This window comes from Crinia signifera, chromosome 6, assembly GCF_055691185.1.
Source record: "Crinia signifera chromosome 6, ASM5569118v1, whole genome shotgun sequence".
In the NCBI taxonomy this organism is placed as follows: domain Eukaryota; kingdom Metazoa; phylum Chordata; class Amphibia; order Anura; family Myobatrachidae; genus Crinia; species Crinia signifera.
This window is the reverse complement of record NC_139222.1, coordinates 46,183,293-46,210,300: the sequence shown is the minus strand read 5'-3', so window position 1 is coordinate 46,210,300 and position 27,008 is coordinate 46,183,293. Positions and strand designations below refer to the sequence as shown.

General features: G+C 47.1%; 1 protein-coding gene across 1 annotated transcript in view; it reads right to left on the bottom strand.

The window, feature by feature from the left end:
* Window positions 1-1,254: 1,254 nt before the first annotated feature.
* LOC146007617 (glutathione S-transferase P 1-like) overlaps window positions 1,255-27,008 on the bottom strand; it is a 74,479-nt gene continuing 48,725 nt past the window's right edge. The window contains exons 4-7 of the mRNA XM_083146102.1: window positions 25,769-25,856; window positions 17,277-17,380; window positions 1,627-1,734; window positions 1,255-1,546 (exon numbers count right to left, since the gene is read on the bottom strand). Of these exons, the coding sequence (XP_083002228.1) occupies window positions 1,364-1,546; window positions 1,627-1,734; window positions 17,277-17,380; window positions 25,769-25,856 (483 nt within the window). The 3' untranslated portion in view covers window positions 1,255-1,363. The remainder of the gene's footprint in view (window positions 1,547-1,626; window positions 1,735-17,276; window positions 17,381-25,768; window positions 25,857-27,008) is intronic.

The following is a 27,008-nucleotide window of genomic DNA, read 5'->3' as shown; positions in this document are numbered from 1 at the left end:
TTCCTTGTTTTTAATGTTTGGGCTGTGACTGTATGTTCATATTTCCAGACATTTCCATAATTGAGCAGGTATACGTAATAAATTGGCCTCTAAAGACCCCCATACATTAGTCGGATCAGTTTGCACTTGACCGGGAGGCTCGCTTGCGATTTGGCACTCGATGTGCCCACATAGGTCAATTGTATAGGCACCTTAAGTGTGTACTGCAGCATGTGTAATATGTGTACAATATGTATATATACATAGGACGGGACGTACTTAAGAAAAATGCGGTAAAAAACACTTTTCTGGTTGTTACAAAATTTTGGAATGTACTAAAGCCCCTTCCGGCAGGGCTTCGCTGCAGACGGTAACCCCAGCTCTAGCTGGTGCAACCCCATAGAAGGCTATGGATTCCTATACAGAGTACTGCTATGTGGGATATCTCCCAGAATGCTCCGTGGCCTCCAGCATCTATGGGCATGCTTAGAAGGACTTCCAAGTAAGAAATCGGAGGTCGAGGCAGCAGCTGGAGAGCTGCCCTTTGAGTTGCTTATCACATATGTCAGTATATATGCAATGAGTGGTCTGATGTACTGCCAATGCTTGGTACACCCTGCCCATAATCTTAATATTTTTCTATAAAACAAAACTGGAATCCTGCATTTAAAATGCCCCATAAATCCCAAATTTCCCATTTTACTAGGTTGTTTGCAGAAGAATTTTATCAATTTAAAAGGTTATCACCTTTTAACCCACAAGAGAGGACGTACATGCCAATAGGCATAAGTTCAATTTAGTAAATAATCACAACATCATGTAAATCATGTATATTTGCCATGAGCTTCCTTATTCTAGAAATGCACCCTAAGAAACTTTCTACAGACTACAGGTGACCAGGGCTGCCACTAGGAATTTTGTGGCCCAGGACTGATTTCCAGTCCGGCCAACCCCCATCCCCCCCCCCCCGTCCTTTACTGCCCGACTCCTGCTGCAGGTCCCAAAGCACAGGCTTCTTCAATGCAGGCCAATTAAAATGCAGCACCAGCTGGTGAGCTCATGTACCAGCAGCCGTTAGCCAATCAAAAGATTGGCTAACGGAATACAAGCTCTGATTAGCTCAAAAGCCAGTGCAGCATTTTAATTGGCCGCCGGTGTCCTGCATTGAAGAAGCCGACAGCACAGCAGAGGCAGTCAGGGGGGAAGGGGGGTTGCGGTGGGCAAAATGAGCTGCCAGGGCCCTTTCATTGTAAACATTAAAGTGAAAACAATTCATTATAAGATTCAAGAAAGTTTATTCATTTTCTTTGCATAAAGAAAGTAAAAATGTACACGAAAAACAAATTTTACATACAGGAGGAGACCCTGGGGAACTTTCCATTCACTAATGCTTAGTGGTGATAGGACGTCGCTTACGTCCATCAGATTTCAAATATGTGCTGAGTTTAGGGTGACTGATCACACGTTCAAGGTAAGCTGACAAAAGTGGGTACTTAGACAGACATGTTGGGGAAAGGTCTAGATTGCATTGTAGGATGTCCACAAAATTGTAGTCAGCATATGAGATCTGCGGGAAAATGAAGAGTTAAAACTATTCTCCCATGGCAAAACCTTCAAATCTATGGGTATTTTGATTAGAATTATTACCTTATCTCCCACAAGGTACTTGGATCCATTGGAATTCTCAGAGAGGATCTTTTCAAAATATCCCAAAAAGGTATTTAGTGCCTGCAGATAATTGTCCTTGTTTTCCCCCTGCAAGAAATGAATATGGTTAATCCAGCTCGTAGTCTGTACTGACAATTGTACATAAGGACACCACTTACTGGTGCTGGAGTTTTATTCCAGTTTTTTAAGGTCAATCCTAAAATGTTGGTATATTTTTAAAAAGCCATAAGGAAGCCTCAGTAAACAGTCCTATTTTGGAATGGCTACAGTTGGAAGGTATGTATTTACTTTGAGACAGTCCCTCTAAATGGACACTTTCCCGCCGTCTCACCCATGGGTCACATTTTACCACGGGTGGGGGTACATATGGGGAAACTGATGATCACTGGCAGTGCCGGTGCAAGGTGCCGGAGCGCCCCAGGCGAGGGGGGCGCCCCGGCGCTCACCCGCTCCACGGGTGGGGGGGTAGGGAGGAATACGGCCGGCATGCTGATCTGGGGGGGGAGGGGGAGGGATACGGCCGCCGTGCTGTTCCCTCCAGTGCATATATAATTACTCACCCGGGTCTAGCTCATCGGGCGGGAGGGAGGGAGAGCTGGAGGTCTGGCTTAGCGGGCAGGAGGGAGGCCCCGCAGTTCAGTCCCGGCGCAGTGTGACTGACATCTTCCTCCACCCGCACCGTGTACAGCCGCTCAGCCGGGCAGTGCTGAGCACTTGGCTCACCCTCAGACGCTGCCCGGCTGAGCGGCTGTATGCGGTGCAGGTGGAGGAAGATGTCAGTTAACATGCACCGGGACTGAACTACAGCGCAGCGAGTCCTCCCTCCTGCCCGCTAAGCCAGACCTCCAGCTCTCCCTCCTGCCCTGCTCCCAACTACTACCCCCCAGCAGCCGGTGAGCACTGAATACATGTTGGTGATCACTGCCGGGAGCTACCCAGATACTCACGGAGCACTAGACACACCCCCAATGGGTGTCAGAGCGCATGGTCATGCCCCCTCTACCCAAGACCATGCCCACCCCTCCTATTGCCCTGCAGGACTGCTGCATCGATGAAGGCGAAAGTCAAGCGGTATGGTAAATATGTGTACATATAATAACTAAAACTAAAAAGCCATGAGCTATGACATTAAATTATTAATAATAATAATAACAGATGTGCGCCAGACTATTTATTCTGGATTTGGATTTGTCAGACAGCTTTGGATTTGGATTTGGCAAACAACCGTGGCTGGCTTTGTTTTTTTTTTTTAAATTGACAAAAAAGCTAAAATCACATAATTTGGCCTTTGCTATTATTTACCGAAATAACATTAATTTCCCGTCATTTGCAGACAGTTTTTTACCACATTGCAGCTCACAATGTTGTTTTCACCCACTTTTATTAACAGTGGCGGTGCAGACAGAAATTTTTTTTTTTTCAATAATATTAATAACAAATCATGGGTTACAGAGTCAGGGTATGGATCATTAGGCCATCACAATTTTGGTCGACAGTCATTAGGTCTACACCATTAGGTCGACATGCATTTAGGTCGACATGAGTCTAGGTGGACATGGATAGGTTGACAGGTTCATTAGGTTGACAGTCCAAAGGTCAACATGGGTTTTTTCACATTTTTTGTCCCGAATATCGACACTGACACTGAAATGTAGCACCTCATCCCCTCGCATGGCTCACTGGCTATGCTTCGGGCACGGTTCCTCACTCCGCTTGGCACACTATTTTATTCTCCCGCCCAGTGGCGTAGCTACGTTTTGGGCGCCCCCCCGCCGTTAGGGGGGGGGGCGCCCATACCCACCCCCGCCGCCGCCCCGTCAAGCACCCCCCCCGGCCGCCCCGTTGCCCATGCTAACCCCCTCCCCCGCAGTCTTACCTATCGCGCTGCGCTGGTCCCGGCGGCTCCGTTCTTCTGCTGAGGACCACCACAAAATGGCCGCCCCCATACAGCAGACAGTTTCAGAGAACAGTGTGCTATATGGGGGCGGCCATTTTGTGGTGGTCCTCATCAGAAGAACGGAGCCGCCGGGACCAGCGAGATACGTAAGTCTGCGGGGGATTGGGGGGGTAACTATAGCACCACAGCCCCCGGCGCCCCCACATGCACAGCGCCCCCTCCCCCCGCGGTGGCGGGGGCTGCGGTGCTATAGTTACGCCCCTGCTCCCGCCCTAGTCTAAGGTAGGGCATGAAATACCGCCTGTCAGCTCAAAGAAAAGCGAACCCACATGTCGACCTTTTGACTGTCGACAGGGGCGGATTGGGGACTAAAAGTGGCCCTGGAAAATTTCTGGCAGTGGCCTCATGTGGGCGGCTACAAATCAATAATGGCGGCTCTCATACATACATGCACCAGGTCCCTGCCGCTCTCATACATACATACATACACCCTGCCGATCTCATACATACATACACCTGGTCCCTGCCACTCTCATACATACATACATACACCTGGTCCATGCCACTCTCATACATACAACCTGCCGCTCTCATCCATACATACATACATACACCCTGCCGCTCTCATACATACATACATACACCCTGCCGCTCTCATACATACATACACCCTGCCGCTCTCATACATACATACACCCTGCCGCTCTCATACATACACCTTGCTGCTCCCATACATACATACACCCTGCCGCTCTCATACATACAACCTGCCGCACTCATACATACACCCTGCTGCTCTCATACATACATACATACATACACCTGGTACCTGCCGCTCTCATACATACATACATACATACATACACCTGGTACCTGCCGCTCTCATACATACATACATACATACATACATACACCTGGTTCCTGCCGCTCTCATACATACATACACCCTGCCACTCTCATACATACACCCTGCCGCTCTCATACATACATACACCTAGTCCATGCCGCTCTCATACATACATACACCCTGCCGCTCTCATCCATCCATACATACATACATACATACACCCTGCCGCTCTCATACATACACTTAGTCCATGCCGCTCTCATACATACATACACCCTGCCGCTCTCATACATACATACACCCTGCCGCTCTCATACATACATACACCCTGCCGCTCTCATACATACATACCCCCTGCCGCTCTCATACATACATACACCCTGCCGCTCTCATACATACATACACCCTGCCGCTCTCATACATACATACACCCTGCCGCTCTCATACATACACCCTGCCGCTCTCATACATACACCCGGTCCCTGCCGCTCTCATACATACATACACCCTGCCGCTCTCATACATACATACATACATACACCCTGCCGCTCTAATACATACATACATACATACATACATACATACACCCTGCCTAGGGTGACCAACTCATCCCTTTAATCCGGGACACACATTAATTACACAGGTTCTGTGGCTGGCTTTCACTTGTTTTAAAACTGCCACACCTCAAGACTCCAGAAATGGTTTTAAACTGCCACAGAACCTGTGTAATTAATGTGTGTCCCGGATTAAAGGGATGAGTTGGTCACCCTAACCCTGCCGCTCTCATACATACACCCTGCCGCTCTCATACATACATACATACATACATACACCTGGTACCTGCCGCTCTCATACATACATACACCCTGCCGCTCTCATACATACACCCTGCCGCTCTCATACATACATACATACATACATACACCTGGTTCCTGCCGCTCTCATACATACATACACCCTGCTGCTCTCATACATACATACATGGTCCCTGCCACTCTCCTACATACATGCATATATACACCCTGTCCCTGCCACTCTCATACATACATACACCCTGCCACTCTTATACATACACCCGGTCCCTGGCGCTCTCATACATACATACACCCTGCCACTCTTTTACATACACCCGGTCCCTGATGGTTTCATACATACATATATACACCCGGTCCCTGCCACTCTCATACATACATACACCCGGTCCCTGCCGCTCTCATACATACATACACCCGGTCCCTGCCACTCTCATACATACATGGTCCCTGACGCCCTTATACATACACCATGCCGCTCTCATACATACATCCTGCCGCTCTCATACATACATACATGGTCCCTGCTGCTCTCATACATACATACATACATACATACATACACCCTGCCGGTCTCATACATAATGTACATACATACACCCTGCCGCTCTCATACATACATACACCCTGCCGCTCTCATACATACATACACCCTGCCGCTCTCATACATACATACACCCTGCCGCTCTCATACATACATACACCCTGCCGCTCTCATACATACACCCTGCCGCTCTTATACATACATACATACACCCGGTCCCTGCCACTCTCATACATACATGGTCCCTGACGCCCTTATACATACACCATGCCGCTCTCATACATACATCCTGCCGCTCTCATACATACACCCTGCTGCTCTCATACATACATACATACATACATACACTCTGCCGCTCTCATACATACATGGTCCCTGCCGCTCTCATACATACATACATCCTGCCACTCTCATACATACATACACCCTGCCGTCCTCATACATACATACACCCTGCCGCCCTCATACATACACCCTGCTGCTCTCATACATACATACACCTGGTACCTGCCGCTCTCATACATACATACATACATACATACATACACCTGGTTCCTGCCGCTCTCATACATACATACACCCTGCCACTCTCATACATACACCCTGCCACTCTCATACATACATACACCTAGTCCATGCCGCTCTCATACATACATACACCCTGGCGCTCTCATACATACACCCTGCTGCTCTCATACATACATACATACATACATACACCTGGTACCTGCCGCTCTCATACATACATACATACATACATACATACACCTGGTTCCTGCCGCTCTCATACATACATACACCCTGCCACTCTCATACATACACCCTGCCACTCTCATACATACATACACCTAGTCCATGCCGCTCTCATACATACATACACCCTGCCGCTCTCATCCATCCATACATACATACATACACCCTGCCGCTCTCATACATACACTTGGTCCATGCCGCTCTCATACATACATACACCCTGCCGCTCTCATACATACATACACCCTGCCGCTCTCATACATACATACACCCTGCCGCTCTCATACATACATATACCCTGCCGCTCTCATACATACATACACCCTGCCGCTCTCATACATACATACACCCTGCCGCTCTCATACATACATACACCCTGCCGCTCTCATACATACACCCTGCCGCTCTCATACATACACCCGGTCCCTGCCGCTCTCATACATACATACACCCTGCCGCTCTCATACATACATACATACATACACCCTGCCGCTCTCATACATACATACATACATACATACATACATACACCCTGCCTAGGGTGACCAACTCATCCCTTTAATCCGGGACACACATTAATTACACAGGTTCTGTGGCTGGCTTTCACTTGTTTTAAAACTGCCACAGAACCTGTGTAATTAATATGTGTCCTGGATTAAAGGGATGAGTTGGTCACCCTAACCCTGCCGCTCTCATACATACACCCTGCCGCTCTCATACATACATACATACATACATACACCTGGTACCTGCCGCTCTCATACATACATACACCCTGCCGCTCTCATACATACACCCTGCCGCTCTCATACATACATACATACATACATACACCTGGTTCCTGCCGCTCTCATACATACATACACCCTGCTGCTCTCATACATACATACATGGTCCCTGCCACTCTCCTACATACATGCATACATACACCCTGTCCCTGCCACTCTCATACATACATACACCCTGCCACTCTTATACATACACCCGGTCCCTGGTGCTCTCATACATACATACACCCTGCCACTCTTTTACATACACCCGGTCCCTGATGGTTTCATACATACATATATACACCCGGTCCCTGCCACTCTCATACATACATACACCCGGTCCCTGCCGCTCTCATACATACATACACCCGGTCCCTGCCACTCTCATACATACATGGTCCCTGACGCCCTTATACATACACCATGCCGCTCTCATACATACATCCTGCCGCTCTCATACATACATACATGGTCCCTGCTGCTCTCATTCATACATACATACATACACCCTGCCGGTCTCATACATAATGTACATACATACACCCTGCCGCTCTCATACATACATACACCCTGCCGCTCTCATACATACATACACCCTGCCGCTCTCATACATACATACACCCTGCCGCTCTCATACATACATACACCCTGCCGCTCTCATACATACACCCTGCCGCTCTTATACATACATACATACACCCGGTCCCTGCCACTCTCATACATACATGGTCCCTGACGCCCTTATACATACACCATGCCGCTCTCATACATACATCCTGCCGCTCTCATACATACACCCTGCTGCTCTCATACATACATACATACATACACTCTGCCGCTCTCATACATACATACATCCTGCCACTCTCATACATACATACACCCTGCCACTCTCATACATACATACACCCTGCCGTCCTCATACATACATACACCCTGCCGCCCTCATACATACATACACCCTGCCGCTCTCATACATACATACATACATACACCCTGCCGCTCTCATACATACATACATGGTCCCTGCCACTCTCATACATACATACACCCTGCCGCTCTCATACATACACCCGGTCCCTGATGCTCTCATACATACATACACCCGGTCCCTGCCACTCTCATACATACATACACCCTGCCGCTCTCATACATACATACATACACCCTGCCGCTCTCATGCATACATACACCCGGTCTCTGCCGCTCTCATACATACATACGTACACTCTGCCGCTCTCATAGATACATCCTGCCGCTCTCATACATACATACACCCTGCCGTTCTCATACATACATACATACATACATACATACATACATACATCCTGCCGCTCTCATACATACATACATACATACATGGTCCCTGCCACTCTCATACATACATGCATACATACACCCGGTCCCTGACGCTCTCATACATACACCCGGTCCCTGACGATCTCATACATACATATATACACCCGGTCCCTGCCACTCTCATACATACATACACCCGGTCCCTGCCGCTCTCATACATACATACACCCGGTCCCTGCCGCTCTCATACATACATGGTCCCTGACGCCCTTATACATACACCATGCCGCTCTCATACATACATGGTCCCTGCTGCTCTCATACATACATACATATGTGATAAATTCATATATATGTGCATGTAGTGATTTATAGGCATACGATGCCATACTAGTTATTCTTAATATAAGATATATTGTGCTATAAACATATGCTATCCCCACAGTGGACATTGTCTGAGTGATGAACAATTCCCAGCAGTCTCTGCAACTGTTTAAGAGGTCAGGAGTTGGTCACATGACCAGGGGTCAGGAGATGACAGTTGAGAGGGAGCAACTGTTGTGCAGTGCAGTCTGTGAGGGGAAGATGGAGAATCTCTGTGGAGAGGGGCAGTGAGTGGTGAGTGTGAACCTGGCCCCAAAAAGGCAGCCAAATCCAACATCAGGCCAAACCTCTGCTTCATACTCAGAAGGGAGAAGCTAATATAGATTGACAGCCCACATCCATGTCTCGCCTATATAAAAGCTCCGCCACCATCAGCATAGCAGCAACTGACTGACAGCTGGAGGGACATTCGTAGTGATGGCGCTGTGAGGAAGGAACTTCCATATCTGGGCTAAATATTTATACAACTACTACCCAGTCTATATCCCTGTTGCCTAGTATAAAGAGACTAATGATAAACAGCTCACGTTGTCAGAAAGGAGTAGTTACTGCAGACATAGTGCTTAGAAAATTGGATACTGACAGGTTGTAATAGACACAGAGCAGCTAAAACAGTACAGACTGACAGCCTATACCCACTCCCCGGCTGCAGCACCTTAGGAGATGTTAATACAGTACAAGCAGTGAAGGTTAACACAGATTTAATAAAGTAAAAGTGCATATGAAAGGCTTCAGAAACAGTTACTACAGCTCACCTCAGAAGGAAACATGGTGATACAGTTAATCAAAAGTCAGGGCGAGGAACAGATTATACATGAGGAGTTCTTGTCTAAAGCATTAAGGAAGAGACACTACTAGTTACCCTGCACCTCGCTAATGTTAATCCCAGTGCCTGATGACAGTAACCAGTTTTGACTAAACTCACAGTTACCCTAGCTGAATAGAGAGGTTATACAGAAAAGCTAATTACAGTGGAAACCATTCAGTTTTCTTCACTAGAGTTCACCAATAAGAGTCTGTGCACAGTGAACAGATAATAGTCATTGGCAATTGAAACAGCGTAGGAGAATTGCAGTCACCACCAATTGCAGTTGAATACATCTAAGAACATTTATTCTAGCGTACATGTCATCTAGCTAAGTTAACTCAATGAGGATACAAAGGAACTTTTGGTACCTTAGCCTTAAATGCAAAGTCAGCCAGCACAATTCTACTCAACATTTCCACCATTTGGAAAACATTTCTTCTGATAACTAAAGACCATTGAAGTGAATTACCTCCCCAGGATAATAGAGAGCAGGGTAAAAGACAGATATAATTAGAGGAGACTTTGCCATAACTCTTATAGAGCCTTTATTGGGCCTTCTTCAGTATTTATTTACCTTTCAACTTAGTTTGGAGATATTAACTGAACTTCTTCAAGGACTTGTCTAGGCGAGTTCATTCAAGAAAGAAAAAAGCAAAGAGTTAACTCTTAGGGAACTTATAGGCTGCAGCCAAATCATAAACTTAAAGCATTAAGTAACCTTTAGAAAGGTGGTTGTTTAGATAAACATAGAGGGATAACCATTTGTATCGTTGTATTGTGATATTTATTGTGACCTGGAAAAGTGCTGTTTGTTCAGTGAATATTTTTACATCTGATTATAGCTACAAGGAAGCCGTGTTCCAGTCTAATAAAACTTCCTTTATTATACCTTTGTAATTTATTTTTGTGAAAATTATATGTTTATGATACTTAAACCCCTGTAAGGAAAGAAAGAAGATACTCACCTGTGATAGATTTCACATTTGGCGTCTGACGAACAGGATACGTACATCAAAAGCGAGGAAAACCTAACCCAGCGTCACTCAAAATGTCTCAAAACAATAGTCAAGAAGAGATGCTTGGCAACGAGGACCAAGGAAATCCAACGGATAGAATGAGTTCAACGACACATAAACCGGCAGTGATAACTATGCCCTATTACTTGGGGGCGCCATGGCTTCCCACTTATACCGGAGATAGTGGAATGACTGAAACAAATGCGTTCCGCGACTTTAGGGAACAAATTGAAACCATGTTCCAGGTATATAGATTAGATGAAAATCAACAAGTAAAAATACTGTTGGCTCAACTGAGAGGATTTGCGAAAAGGGAAGTGAAATCGTGGCCAGAAAGCCAAAAGAAATCGGCAACAGACATACTGAAAAAATTAGCAGAAGTGTTCGATGCGAAGACTTTATCAGAACTCAAAACACAGTTTTATTCTAGAAAGCAACAACCGCATGAAACGCTACGAGAATATGCCGTAGAATTACATGAGGCATTGCAGGATATAAAGTTGTGTGCCCCAAGAGAACCGATTGAAGAAGATGAAACTTTAACCAATCAATTTCTTGACGGAATCTACGATGCCAATACCAAAGGACAGTTAAAGATGTTACATCGTCAAGAATCACCTATAAGCTTTGCGGCCTTCAAGGAGTTGATGGTAAAGGTTTTAGGCGATAAACCCAAAAAGGGAACCGTGAACGCACCTGTTGAAACCGTTTTTCAGCAAGTTCAATCTGCTGCCTTTAAAGACCCCATTGAAGAAATGAAAGGGCAAATTGCTGAATTGACACAAGGAATGACAGATCTTTGTCGAGAATTGAGAACCTTAAAAGAGACGCAGACATTACAGAGACCCTGGCAGATGGAGAGAGAACCCTGCTACGGAAATGATGGGAGAAACGGTTCATGGAGCTCCCGCCGAATTCCTACAGATAAATTAGATGAACAAGGAAGACCCATCTGCAGGCATTGCCAAAGGAGCGGGCCTATTGAGCAAAATTGCCGCAGTACGGAACATAGAAACAGGACTCCCGAGGTCCGGGACCAACCGTCGGGAGAATCTTCAGTAGAAGGTCCCACATCGCAAGAATGGATACCAAAATTCATTGGGTGTTGCCCTACTCTTGACATCAAAGTGAATGGAGTCAGCATACCAGCATTGTTGGATACCGGGTCACAAGTGACTACGATTCGTTGGGATGAGTTTATTAAGCATTGGAGGAAAGAAAGTATCATAGCCACACCACCGGCCGGGTTGAATTTGTTAGCCAGTAATGGACAACATATCGAGTGTTGCGGATACTTTGAAGCTGAGATCGAGATAGGACAAGCTCATCTCCTCAATCAAGGATGTTTAATTACGGCTGTTAAAGAACAATGGTTACCGCCCATAATTATTGGAATGAATGTCCTAAGAAATTGCCCGGAAGAACTAATCTCGACACTGACACAAAAATCGTACAGCCAACCTCAGACTCTGAACCGAATTATGCAGCACACTATCTATGGCCGGAGAAGCCAGGTAGAGAAGAGAGTGCTGGCTACACAAGTACAAGGAACTGTCAAGTGGTTTAATGTCCGGAAGAGGTATGGCTTCATCAACAGGAATGACACAAGAGATGATGTCTTTGTCCATCAGACGGCCATAAAGAGAAACAACCCCCAGAAATTTCTGCGCAGTGTTGGAGAGGGTGAGACGGTTGAATTTGATGTGGTAGAAGGGGAGAAGGGTGCTGAGGCAGCCAACGTGACGGGCCCTGGTGGTGTACCAGTAAAAGGAAGCCGGTTTGCTCCCAACAGACGTCAATTCCGCAGATGGTCTTACCAGCCAAAAGTAGAGGATGCTGCCGAATCTGGTGGAGAAGGCATAAGTACAGACCAAGCAAGTGAAGGGGAGAGAGTGGAAGAAGTGTTCCCTCCGCAGAGACCCCTCCAGTGCAGAAGTCCACCACCATTCTCCCACAGGCAACCTTTTGGTAGGGGAAACAGCGCAGCGGATCAGGAGCTTGACACCCTCCCCGAGGGGACGGAAGTGATACAGTCCGATGGGGTGAACGAACACGAGCATCGGCATGAACAGGCAGAGAAAGTAGTGGAAGAAAGGATGGAGACAGCCCACCATCCACAAGGGACAAGTTATGGCCAGAATGCGAATGTCGCATCGTTCCAAGTGGGAGACCGAGTTTGGAAGATGGATGACCAACGGAGTAATGACTTAGATCCCTTCTGGGAATTTGAACCCTACGTAATTGTTCACCTTTCAGCTACAGACACTGGGGTGTATGGAATAAGAAGAGATGGAGATGACCACCAAGTTCTTAAGATGGTACACAGAAACCAACTCGAGCCATACCAGGACTGTACAGAAGAAGTTGCAATACCACAAGTCCCCTACCATCCTATGCAAGACCCAGTATATCTTCAGCGCCTTAGGGAAATACTCCTCGCAGAGAAAAGAAGAGAGGCCGAGGAACGTGGCCTATTCCTCCACAAAGATGGTGCAGAGGAGATGTCCAGCAGACTCATTAGAAGTACCCGAGGAGTGAAACCCCTCCGCTTCAGAGACTAATCAAAATTGTTTAAAGTCAAGAATGGTTTATGGTAAAAATGTAAACTTTCTTGACTTAAAAAGCATGTAATGATTTGCAATGTTTGAAATATATATATATATATATGTAGTATATTGATGTTTAAAAATGTATAAAATCCATTGCCTGAGGACATGCAATGTTTTACCGGGGAAAAATGTGATAAATTCATATATATGTGCATGTAGTGATTTATAGGCATACGATGCCATACTAGTTATTCTTAATATAAGATATATTGTGCTATAAACATATGCTATCCCCACAGTGGACATTGTCTGAGTGATGAACAATTCCCAGCAGTCTCTGCAACTGTTTAAGAGGTCAGGAGTTGGTCACATGACCAGGGGTCAGGAGATGACAGTTGAGAGGGAGCAACTGTTGTGCAGTGCAGTCTGTGAGGGGAAGATGGAGAATCTCTGTGGAGAGGGGCAGTGAGTGGTGAGTGTGAACCTGGCCCCAAAAAGGCAGCCAAATCCAACATCAGGCCAAACCTCTGCTTCATACTCAGAAGGGAGAAGCTAATATAGATTGACAGCCCACATCCATGTCTCGCCTATATAAAAGCTCCGCCACCATCAGCATAGCAGCAACTGACTGACAGCTGGAGGGACATTCGTAGTGATGGCGCTGTGAGGAAGGAACTTCCATATCTGGGCTAAATATTTATACAACTACTACCCAGTCTATATCCCTGTTGCCTAGTATAAAGAGACTAATGATAAACAGCTCACGTTGTCAGAAAGGAGTAGTTACTGCAGACATAGTGCTTAGAAAATTGGATACTGACAGGTTGTAATAGACACAGAGCAGCTAAAACAGTACAGACTGACAGCCTATACCCACTCCCCGGCTGCAGCACCTTAGGAGATGTTAATACAGTACAAGCAGTGAAGGTTAACACAGATTTAATAAAGTAAAAGTGCATATGAAAGGCTTCAGAAACAGTTACTACAGCTCACCTCAGAAGGAAACATGGTGATACAGTTAATCAAAAGTCAGGGCGAGGAACAGATTATACATGAGGAGTTCTTGTCTAAAGCATTAAGGAAGAGACACTACTAGTTACCCTGCACCTCGCTAATGTTAATCCCAGTGCCTGATGACAGTAACCAGTTTTGACTAAACTCACAGTTACCCTAGCTGAATAGAGAGGTTATACAGAAAAGCTAATTACAGTGGAAACCATTCAGTTTTCTTCACTAGAGTTCACCAATAAGAGTCTGTGCACAGTGAACAGATAATAGTCATTGGCAATTGAAACAGCGTAGGAGAATTGCAGTCACCACCAATTGCAGTTGAATACATCTAAGAACATTTATTCTAGCGTACATGTCATCTAGCTAAGTTAACTCAATGAGGATACAAAGGAACTTTTGGTACCTTAGCCTTAAATGCAAAGTCAGCCAGCACAATTCTACTCAACATTTCCACCATTTGGAAAACATTTCTTCTGATAACTAAAGACCATTGAAGTGAATTACCTCCCCAGGATAATAGAGAGCAGGGTAAAAGACAGATATAATTAGAGGAGACTTTGCCATAACTCTTATAGAGCCTTTATTGGGCCTTCTTCAGTATTTATTTACCTTTCAACTTAGTTTGGAGATATTAACTGAACTTCTTCAAGGACTTGTCTAGGCGAGTTCATTCAAGAAAGAAAAAAGCAAAGAGTTAACTCTTAGGGAACTTATAGGCTGCAGCCAAATCATAAACTTAAAGCATTAAGTAACCTTTAGAAAGGTGGTTGTTTAGATAAACATAGAGGGATAACCATTTGTATCGTTGTATTGTGATATTTATTGTGACCTGGAAAAGTGCTGTTTGTTCAGTGAATATTTTTACATCTGATTATAGCTACAAGGAAGCCGTGTTCCAGTCTAATAAAACTTCCTTTATTATACCTTTGTAATTTATTTTTGTGAAAATTATATGTTTATGATACTTAAACCCCTGTAAGGAAAGAAAGAAGATACTCACCTGTGATAGATTTCACACATACATACACCCTGCCGGTCTCATACATAATGTACATACATACACCCTGCCGCTCTCATACATACATACACCCTGCCGCTCTCATACATACATACACCCTGCCGCTCTCATACATACATACATACATACACCCTGCCACTCATACCACCACTTTTATACATACATACACTGCTGCTCTCATACATACACTGATGGTCTCATATATACATACATACACCCGGTCCCTGCCGCTCTCATACATACATACACCCGGTCCCTGCCGCTCTCATACATACATGGTCCCTGACGCCCTTATACATACACCATGCCGCTCTCATACATACATCCTGCCGCTCTCATACATACATGGTCCCTGCTGCTCTCATACATACATACATACATACACCCTGCCGGTCTCATACATAATGTACATACATACACCCTGCCGCTCTCATACATAATGTACATACATACACCCTGCCGCTCTCATACATACATACACCCTGCCGCTCTCATACATACATACACCCTGCCGCTCTCATACATACATACATACACCCTGCCACTCATACCACCACTTTTATACATACATACACTGCTGCTCTCATACATACACTGATGGTCTCATATATACATACATGCACCTACCTCCACCCTCATCCATTTATATGCAAATATATACTTCGACCCAGTAAACGCCCCCCCCCCCCTCCCCCATATATTAATCCCCCATCCAACATTCACAGTCACACAGAGACCGCCTTACCAGGGATGGTGACTTCAAACAGCCACTACTCCGGGGCGGGCCTCAGTTTGCCGCTTCTTCCGATGGGGCACTGGCACTGCTCCCAATCCTGCTCCCGGCTCCATAGTCCTGCTGGAGCGTTGGTGGTCTCGCTGCAGGGGGCGGGGCGGCATTGGCACCTGCACACAGGAACCTGCGACCCTGCGTCCAGTCCCGGCCAAGCACACCTTCTCCCGCCCGCTGTTCTCCTCCAAGCCCTGCCTCCTCGAGTCCTCTTGAGTCGCCGTCCCAGTGCCCCCTGCGGCCCCGCCTCCTCCCGCCCGCTGTTCTCCGAGTCCCGCATACAGTAGCAGGGCGCCGATTAATGTGGTTGATGGAACAACCATAGAGGACTCGAGGAGGAGGTGGGGCAGTGGACAGCAGCGCCGCACGGAGAGAGCCTGAGAGAAGAACAGTGGGCGGGAGGAGGCGGGACCACTCTGGGAAGAATCTCCACTCCGACTGCAGCCACCAGTGACAGCCGGAGGAGGCGGGGCCACACGGGGACTGGGCTGAGGCTGAGCCTGCAAGTGAGGCCGCCTACCGCTGAGCAGTCAGCCCAGCCGGAGGTGAGCTGAGCTCGCTGTACATTTGTCTTGTTTATTTGTTTGCGCTGCATGCACATCTTTCGGCCTCACTACCGTCGGCCTCCCGGGAAAGTTCCCGGTAGATTTAATGGCCAATCCGCCCCTGACTGTCGACCTAACCAATGTCAACCTAATGACCATGTCGACATAATGACCCTGTCGACCCAACCCATGTCGACATAGACTCATGTCGACCTTCCTGCATGTTGATCTAGGCTCATGTCGAACATCATGCTGGTGACCCAATGACCTTTTCCCGAGAGTCGCCAGCAGTCCCACTTGGTCCATTGTTAATCTAGCCCTGGTTTTCTTTGTATGTGATTTTTGTTATTCATTTTGTCTTTCTGGTTACATACAGTGTATCTAAATTATAATCAATTTACAATGGTTCGAGCACAACATAACGATATCTAGCTATAGAAAATTTATATTGCTATAAATGCCGAAAACATTACAATGGATAACAGTTTACCAATGCTCACATCTCTCCCTTCAGTAAATAGTCTATAAGCAATCAGTGCGTGGTGCTCCCAGGAAGTTACAGGAAGTTATTATAAATTACCATACATACATTATCCACGAAGAGGAATTTGTAGTACTTTTGCCTTAAATCCTCAACACCATCATTTATCATGTCAATTCTTGTACGTTCTTTCTCATTACTACCATTGAGACCTGCACAAGGAATAGGTGTTATTACATTGTACAACTATAACAAATGAACTATCTATTTTTATCATTATTATTAACAGTTTCTTATATAGTGCACACATATTCCGCGGCGCTTTACAGAGAATATTTGAACATTCACATCAGTCCCTGCCCCAGTGGAGCTTACGATCTATATTCCATTCCACATGTACATGCACACACACAGACATTCTAAGAGTAGAATTAGCCTACCAGTATATTTTTGGATTGTGGGAGGAAACTGGAGTATCCGTAGGAAACCCACGCAAGTACGGGGAGAATATACAAACTCCACACAGTTAGAGACATGGCAGGAATCAAACCCATGACCTCAGTGCGGTGAGGTAGTAATGCTAACCATTACACCATCCGTACATCCATTCTTATCATCATTTATTTAAATATTTGTCCAGTATTTTTGGCTTTCAGACATGGGATTTTGGTGTCTGTCTGAGCAATGACTTCTGTTTTATATTTCCCAAAGTATCAAATAGAAAAATATTTTTCAAAAGATGGCCCTTCTCGATTTCCAGAGCCCTCGGGCAGGCTGCTCTGTGCAGCCATTTTTGCAGGCTCCTGACCTCACCATCAACCGAACCCTGCCCCTCTGGTTAGGGGCAGGGCTTGATTAAGGGGGGTCAGTACCCCTGGTCGGCATGTATATTTAAAAAATATATATTTTTTTTTTTATAAAGGTTTTGTGCATGCGAGTGGGGTAGTGTTGCAGCTTCACCTATCTGCCAATGTGACAATGATTAATGCATCGGGAGCCAAGGTACACCAACTGCAAAAATGATTAATGCATCGGGAGCCAAGCTACACCAACTGCAAAAGTGTGCAGTGCATTGCTGGGAGATGACTAAGTCCCATGAGACTGCACAAGAGGTCCGAGGCTGAGAGGCTTGTACTGAGCTCCGATTGGTGGAGCTCATCACATGCTTCTCAGGCCCATGTAGGACAGCAGCAGCAGCCTTGTTATGGGAGGCAGTTACCCATTGACCAAGTTTATACTGCTTGACAGTCTAATATTATCCCATGCAGTTTGTGGCCAGTAATGACAAGTGGGAGGGGGCCCCCTGTCTAAAGTGACCCAGGCCCCCCAAAGGTTTAATCCAGCCCTGGTTAGGGGTGAGTGAAAGGCCTGGAGCAAGCTGTGATCATGGAAGCCATTTAGGAATTATTTTACTACAGGTGTTGAATATTTTATAGGTAACAGTGTGGCTTTAAAACATTATATCAGAAGCAACTTTTAGTGATCTAGAAATAGGGGTCAGATTTGACAATGTTGACAATATTCTTAATATTGGGCCTAATTCGACATGGATCACTAATTAGAGAAAAAGCAGTTGCCTACGATTAAGAAAAAATAGTCACCACCCAAACACAGAAAAACTCTACTGCAAATAGTGATGCATTGGTAGATCCATTTCCAAAATATGATCCACACTGTAGAACAGATTTTTCCATCAGCACCAGTCTAGGACTTCCACGTATCTGCTACAGAAACAGACTGGAACTGGAAATCGTTTAGAACATGGGTCTTAAAGTGCATCTATGTGGAACGGTATTTTTGTATACAGCAACATATAAAGCAATGTGGGTGATTCAGACCTGGTCAGCCAGGTCCGAATTCGGTCCCCTGGATGATGGGTCTGGGCATGCACATGGGCGAATATACGCACGTGCAGACCACCTGTACGAATGCTTTCGGGGAGAATCACACTCGCTGAGGCATTCACATTGTGATGGGAGGGAAGAGGTTGGCCAGGGGGCAGGGGTAGGGCCAGCCTTGTTATAGGCTTCCCCTGGGAATGAAGGCATGTTAATGCCTGCGTGGAGCAGGCAGATGACGTCACATGATGTCAGCACCTGCCCTGAATTCAGCCATCTCCGTCAGAAATAAAAGTCAGTCTAGATTTACTTTATTTGCGAATGGAAAAAAAATCATTTGATGGTCATGCGGCCACATGCAATGTGTAAATGTACACATCCCTTTGCATGCAAATGTCGGGATTCGTGTGGCGGGGGGCAGGAGTTTGGCCAGCGGCGCTTGAATGTTAGGTTGGGAACATACACAGCCTAGCATTTGAATCAGGCCCAATGTTCTAAACATGAAGAGACAGAAAAGGTACTTCCTCATCTTTGCGTCCACTGCTATGCCAGTTACATTAGCCGCTATGTAAGGATTTTCAGCGAGGAAGTACCCCACCCTCCTGTGTCCACGCCACCATCTATTACCTTTAGTAAAGCAAAGCGAGCCACTGAGCCCTATGTGTGGCGAGTGAAGCAAGCCCGCAAAGGGACAATGGTGCTATGCAGGCATGGTATGGTATACGCCTTTGTAAGCTTTTTACTCTGTATAACTTGCATTATCGAGTTATCCCATCTGGTGAGGGCACTTAATTGCCTTCCTTAGACAGGATAACTTGATATTGCATGGTATACAGGAGTGGCGTCCTGGGGTGCACACCAATTCAGAGGTGTGACCATGCGGAGACCTTTCAGTAGTACTGAATACAAAGACAAGGTTGCAGGTGCACAATTCAAACTCCCAATTTATTAATTATACCCCTTTTACAACAAAAATCCCAGATCTGACCCAGCATTTGGAAGACTGATCCAAGCCAGGTCGAATGTGGTATTTGCACTGTCTACACTGGCTTGCCCCCAGTCCCAGTGCACCCCCCAGCCCCCATCCATGAGGTGAATGGATGGTGCGCACAGGCATCCATTCACTTCCTCCCTGCCTCTGTTGCTGTCTGCACAATACAGCAATGTGTGCGCCCCCCGCCCAAACTCCATGTTGACCGCAGGACATTGCGGTCCAGAGGTTGGGCTTCCCCAATTGATGTAAACGCGAGCCAGGTCGGATACTGTCATCTACCCAGGTCCTAGCCATGTTCAACCCAGGTCAGGACCTGGGTAGAAGTCCTGTGTAAAGGGACACGGGTTGACCCATTTACACCACCGCTAACCCATGTTTTTGCGGCGGTGTAAAAGGGGTATAATAAACAATGCAATAAAATTTTGCATTTTTGGCGAGGTTCTTTGCCATAAGTAACGGCTTGTCCACCGCGTCCAGGTGACCTCATTATTCGGGCAAGTCCCTAACATTTTGGGGGGTGCAAATCTAGGGCACCCCAAAGCAAAGCAACTAAGTGTCCCCAGGACAACACAAGAGTGAAAAAATATATAGTGAAAAAAGTGAGGATAGGTTAGTGAGAGAGGGTTAGTGGTGTTTTCAGATATCACAAATCCCCAGTGCGATGAGTTTCTGAACTAGTAGGTTCTCAGTGATGTGACTGAGATGCTGCTACTGGTGTCACTGCTGTTTTTGCTGTGTAAGGCAATACATGTACCCAGTGGGCTGTCACAGTCATATAGGGCCAGATTCTCTAAGCTTCAAAAGTGATAAAATGGAGAGAGAGATAACCAACCAATCAATCAGCTCCTACCTAACATTTTTCAAACACAGCCTGTGACATGGCAGGTAGGAGCTGATTGGCTGGCTGTTTATCACTCTCCAATGTATCACTTTTGAAGCTTAGAGAATCTGGCCCATAGTCCTTAGTTTGCCTTGTTTCATATGTCCACTTGTCCATGGTTTAGGGGACAGTGGGTACAATGGCATTTTTGAGGACAGTAAGGACACTTTTCTTAGTGTCCTTGTACAGTCTTGGAACGCTTGCCTAGAATTAGTAGTAGTAGTAGTAGTAGTACGTTTATTTATAAGGCGCCGCAAAGTGTCCGCAGCGCCGTACATAGCAAACAAAAAAAATTAATTACAAGGTAACGTACAGGGTGTGTTGAAAGATACAGTATAAATAGGGGTATAGCTGGTAGAACTAAAATCAGCATCAGTTCAGAAGTAGGTGTCAAAATTGTCAAGGAGACTGAAGATGAAGTAGAGGAAGGGAAGAACAGGACAGGAGCACAGGTGAGGTAATGAGGTAGGGTGAGTACGTGAGGAAGGAGGGCCCTGCTCATAAGAGTTAACATACTAAAAATAGGTGGGTGGACGAACGAAATACAATAGGATAAGTAGGAACGGAGGGGAACGAAGGCAGGATAGGAGGATCAAAAGAGGTTAGGAGGAGGGATAGGCTAGTCGAAAAAAGTGGGTTTTGAGGGAGCGCTTGAAGGAGGTAAGGGAATCAGATAGCCTGATGGGTGGCGGGAGGTTGTTCCAGTGCAGGGGGGCAGCGCGAGAGAAATCTTGGACACGGGAGTGGGAGGAGGTGATTAGGTGAGAGGTCAGTCGGCGGTCAGCGATGGAGCGAAGAGGATGGGAGGGAGTGTGGATAGAGATCAGTGAAGAGAGGTAGGGAGCTGTGGAGAAGGAGAGAGCCTTGTAGGTGGTGGTGAGGAGTTTAAAGAGAACTCGGAAAGGAATGGGGAGCCAGTGAAGAGCTAAACAGAGGGGGGAGGCGGAGGTAGAGCGGCGGGAGAGGAAGATGAGCCTAGCAGCAGCGTTAAGAATGGATTGGAGAGGTGCGAGGTGGGTGAGAGGTAGCCCAGAGAGGAGGATGTTGCAGTAGTCAAGGCGGGAGATGACAAGAGAGTGAATGAGAATTTTGGTCGCGTCAGTGGAGAGGAATGGTCTGATGCGTTGAGATGTTGCGTAGGTGAAAGCGGCAAGACTGTGAGAGAGCACGAATGTGGGGGGTGAAAGAGAGGGAGGAGTCAATGATGACACCGAGGCAGCGCGTTTGGTCGGTGGACGTGATCTCGGTTTCACCAATGCTGATGGAGATAGTGGGAGAAGAGGGGATGTTCGGGGGATGGAAGATTAGAAGTTCAGTTTTAGCCATGTTTAGTTTCAGGAAGCGTTGGGTCATCCAGGCTGAGATGGCCGTGAGGCATTCGGAGACCTTGGACAGGAGTGATGGGGATAAGTCGGGGGAGGAGAGATAGATTAGGGTATCATCAGCATAAAGGTGGTAATGAAAACCATAGGAGCTGATGAGGGTTCCCAGAGAGGTGGTGTAAAGGGAGAAGAGGAGAGGGCCAAGGACTGACCCTTGGGGAACACCGACTGGCTGGGGGGTAGTAGGAGAGGAGGAGCTCGGAGTGGAGACGGAGAAGGAGCGATCGGAGAGGTATGAGGTGAACCAAGAGAAGACCGTGCCAGTGATGCCAAAGGAGCGGAGGGTGTTGAGCAGGAGAGGGTGGTCAACAGTGTCAAAGGCAGCCGACAGATCAAGCTGGATGAGGATAGAGAAGAGGCCTTTGGATTTAGCCGATAGTAGATCGTTAGTGACTTTGGTCAGGGCAGTTTCAGTGGAATGTAAAGGGTGGAACCCGGATTGGAGGGGGTCTAGAATGGAGTTAGCAGTAAGGTGGCTTAGGAGACGATTATAGGTCAGACGTTCTAGGAGTTTGGAGGCAAAAGGGAGGAGGGAGATGGGCCTGTAGTTGGATGGAGAGTTGGGGTCCAGATTTGTTTTTTTGAGAATTGGGGAGACAAGAGCGTGTTTGAAGGAGGAAGGGAAGATCCCAGAGGATATGGAAAGAATAAAGAGGTGAGCCAGGTGAGAGCAGACTGATGGACTGAGACGGCGGATAATATTGGAGGGGATAGGATCGAGCGGGCAGGTGGAGGGAGAAGCGGATTGAAGGATAGAGTGGACTTCAGCAGCAGTGGTGGGGTAAAATGAGGACAGGGGTTGGAAGGAGGGGAGTGGAGATGTAGGAGGGGAGGAGGGAGAGGGTGAGGTCATGGCAGCAGTGATGGCAGTCCTGAGAGAGGAGATTTTGGTTGAAAAGTAGGTAGCAAAATCAGCGGCTACGATGGAGGACGGAAGAGCTGGAGGAGGGGGGGAGAGCAAGGAGTTGAAGGTGGCGAAGAGCCTGCGGGGATTGGATGATTGGGAAAGGATGAGGGACTTAAAGTAGGATTCCTTGGCCAGAGCAATTGCAGAGCTGAAGGAGGAAAGAATGAATTTGAAATGGAGATAATCCGCAAGGGAGCGTGATTTCTTCCAGAAGCGCTCAGAAGTGCGAGAGCACTTTTTAAGGAATCGGGTGATAGGTGAGTGCCACGGTTGGGGGTTGGAGCATCGAAGGGGGATAGAGGAGGGAGGGCAGGCAGAGTCCAATGCCGAAGATAGGGTGTCGTTATAGAGGGAGGCAGCGAGGTTCGGGCAGGACATGAGGGTGATTGGGGCGAGAAGAGGACACAGCGTGTTTGAGAAGGCAGCAAGATCAAGTGTGTTGACGTTATGCCGTGAGACAATGCGCTTGGGAGGGGGGGTGGGAGAGGGGGAAGCAGAATCTAGATGTGATTTGGTTCCAGGGACACAGTACATCCATCAGCTGTCTATATCCCACTGCACTAATGGCAGATACTGGATGCACGTCTAACACCAACATAGTTGTTATGGCCTCAGTTATCCGCTTTTCAGCAGGTGACTGCTGTCATACTTCATCTACCTCACAAAGGACTATTGTATAGTCAATTGCTTAGTTAAAGTAGTAGAAGTGATCCTTCGGCAGCAGTAGGTGCATCACCTAAGGTTCCTCAGGGAGAAACCCAGATAGGAGAGGAGTTTGTCATGCCAGGGACATGGCCTGCAGTACTACTTCCGATCCTGATTGAGAAGGATTTTGTATGGGATTCCGACAGTCGGGATCCTGACTGCCCAGACTCAGACAGCATGGTGAGCACAAAAAAGCCCCCTGCGGGCTCGCTGTGCTCACCACGCTGCGGGCACGGTGGCTCTCTACGTGAGCCACCTATTCTATTCTCCCTCTATGGGGGAAAATAGCGGGTGGCCGTCGGGTATGCTCACACTAGATGGATCACACTAGAGATGGTGGGCCTGATTCTGGTTCATTTGTAAAAGCAAATTCTCTCTTTAATTAACAAAACCTGCACAAAAATATGCACTGCAGGTGGGGCAGATGTAACAGGTGCAGAGAGAGTTAGATTTGGGTGGGGTTTGTACTTCAACTGATATCTATATTGCAGTGTAAAAATAAAGCAGCCAGTATTTACTATGCACAGAAACAAAATAACTCACCCAAATTTAATGGTGTGTACACACGGGCCCTTATTCTGGTTGGTGCGGTAATGTCCGCGTGCATTCGTGCCGCCGATGTTTTGTGTCTGCGCATGTGCAGAGGCGTCTCTGCGCATGTGCAAACGGAACGCACGGCCAAATTCCGCATGAAATGTGTACACTACAAACAGGGGGTGGAGAGGGGCGTGAAGGGCTGTTTGGGCTCATTACCATATGTTTACACCCCGCGTTTCATGGGCGTTCCCATGAAAACGCTGGGCGTACATATGGTAATGCGGCCGTGACGCACGTGTAGGGGGCGGACATATGACATTGCCGGATGTCAGCTGCCCGCCCAGATCCCTGCTTTTGCACGGAAAAATGCCCGTGTGGTCTGAGGTTGCGGGAGCTAGCGGACCACTCGGTCCTGCATTCGATGGTCTGCGACCATCGAATGATGGGGGAGGTTCCAAGAGATGGAGGAGGTGTATCCGTGAGAAATCCACTCGTGCTCCGTGCGGTCAGCGGCTTACCGCATTCGGACGAAGTGAGCGATCCGTACGAAAGGCGGGGTTTAGGACGCACGGTCCTGCCCGCATATTCGGCTCCGTCCGCACCGACCAGAATAAGGCCCACGGTGAGATTCCTTTGCTATTCGACTTAAGATTTTATTGCATGTGATTTTGACTATATAGTCAAAATCTAATGTCAAATCTCACTGTGTGTACACAGCATAACAATCTCTGCACGTGTTACATCTGCCGTGTTGCACGTGTTACATCTGCCCCCGACCCCCCCATCAGTGCACAATGGTTTAGTCCATTAGAAAGAGAATTTGCTATTTTGAATCTGGCCCAATAAGTAGTGGAGTAACCAGCTAAGCAAGCAGTTAAAAGCAGGACACAGATAACCGGATCTCTAGTGATGAGATGGGGCCCTGTTCCGATGGTGTGGGGTCTGCACATGTGTATTTGTGACGTTCGCATGCCGCAATGTCGTTAATCCACTCGCTAAGTAAATGACCGCTGCTTAACGAGCATTACTGAATTAGGCCCTACACTATGTAGTACATATTCATGTATTTCGTATTGTAATCTACTGTAGGTCTTTTTTGTTCATACTGTTTCTGTACTTTGTATGGTGCTGCAGAACTCTTGTGGCACCAAATAAATAAATAATATTAATAACTACTTTTGGTAATATTTATATTTAGAACAATCGTCAATTTGTATTTTTGGACACCACAATAGAGAGGAATTATAAAACCAATGAAGATTTTCAAACTCATGAGTCATCCATCATGGGAACAAGTCCAGAACAAATAGCACACTAAAGGCTTGTCACTGTTGGAGAGGAAAGAGAGAAGTCTCACCATGTTTGCGCCCCAAGTATCGCAAGATGGTGTTGCTCTGGTAAATAACGAAGTCTCCATCTTCAAACTTCGGAAACTGGCCAAAGATCTATGAACAACGCCAAGAGAAGAAAAACAAGTCATTAACAGCATGGCTTTACTCCTTCATATAACTATGTGACATGGGCCCTTATTCTGGTTGGTGCGGTAATATCCGCGTGCATTCGGGCCGCCGATGTTTTGTGTCTGCGCATGTGCAGAGGCGTCTCTGCGCATGTGCGAGCGGGGCGTACGGCCAAATCCCGCATGAAATGTGAACACTCCGAACAGGGGGTGGAGAGGGGCGTGAAGGGCTATTTGGGCTCATTACCATATGCATACGCCCCGCGTTTCATGGGCGTTCCCATGCAAACGCTGGGCGTTTGTATGGTAATACGGCCGTGACGCACGTGTAGGGGGCGGACATATGACATCGCCGGATGTCAGCTGCCCGCCCAGATCCCTGCTTTTGCACGGAAAAATGTCCGTGTGGCCTGAGGTTGCGGGAGCTGGTGGACCATTCGGTCCTGCAGTCGATGAACTGCGACCATCGAAAGATGGGGGAGGTTCCCTGAGATGGAGGAGGCGTATTCCGTGAAAAATACACGTGCGGTCCGTTCGGCCAGCTTCTTACCGCATTCGGACGGAGTGAGCGATCCGTACGGAAGGCGGGGTTTCGCACGCACGGTCCTGGCCGCATATTCGGATCCGGCCGCACCGATCAGAATAAGGGCCATGGTTCAGTGACATCCTATAAACTGTAGCTGTCACTGTTGTGTATGTTGTAATCCACGACCAGCCCAATGAGTTCTCCCTAGAGAGACTTATCAACAAGTACACCGGATTTGGTATGAAATCCCGACGGTCAAAATCCCTACAGTGTCAAAATCCCGAATGGGTCATAATACCGACAAGGACAAAATCCCGACGTTTAAAATCCTGACAAGGTCAAAATACCGACATTTAGAATGTACAGGTGAAACAGTCAACATGACTTTGGGCGGGATGTATTAAAATACATCGCCGCCCTTCGTCGCCCCCCTGCCGCGATGCTGCCGCATATGTACTAACATATGCGGCATGCATCGCGGTGCGGTGACGGAGGCCCCCCGCGATCACTGTACACTGGTGTGCGGGGGGTCTCCGTCACCTTCACTAGGGGGAGGCAGGGCTTACCTTCCGGGGTCCAAGAGGACCCTTCAGGAAGGTAAGCCAGAGGGGG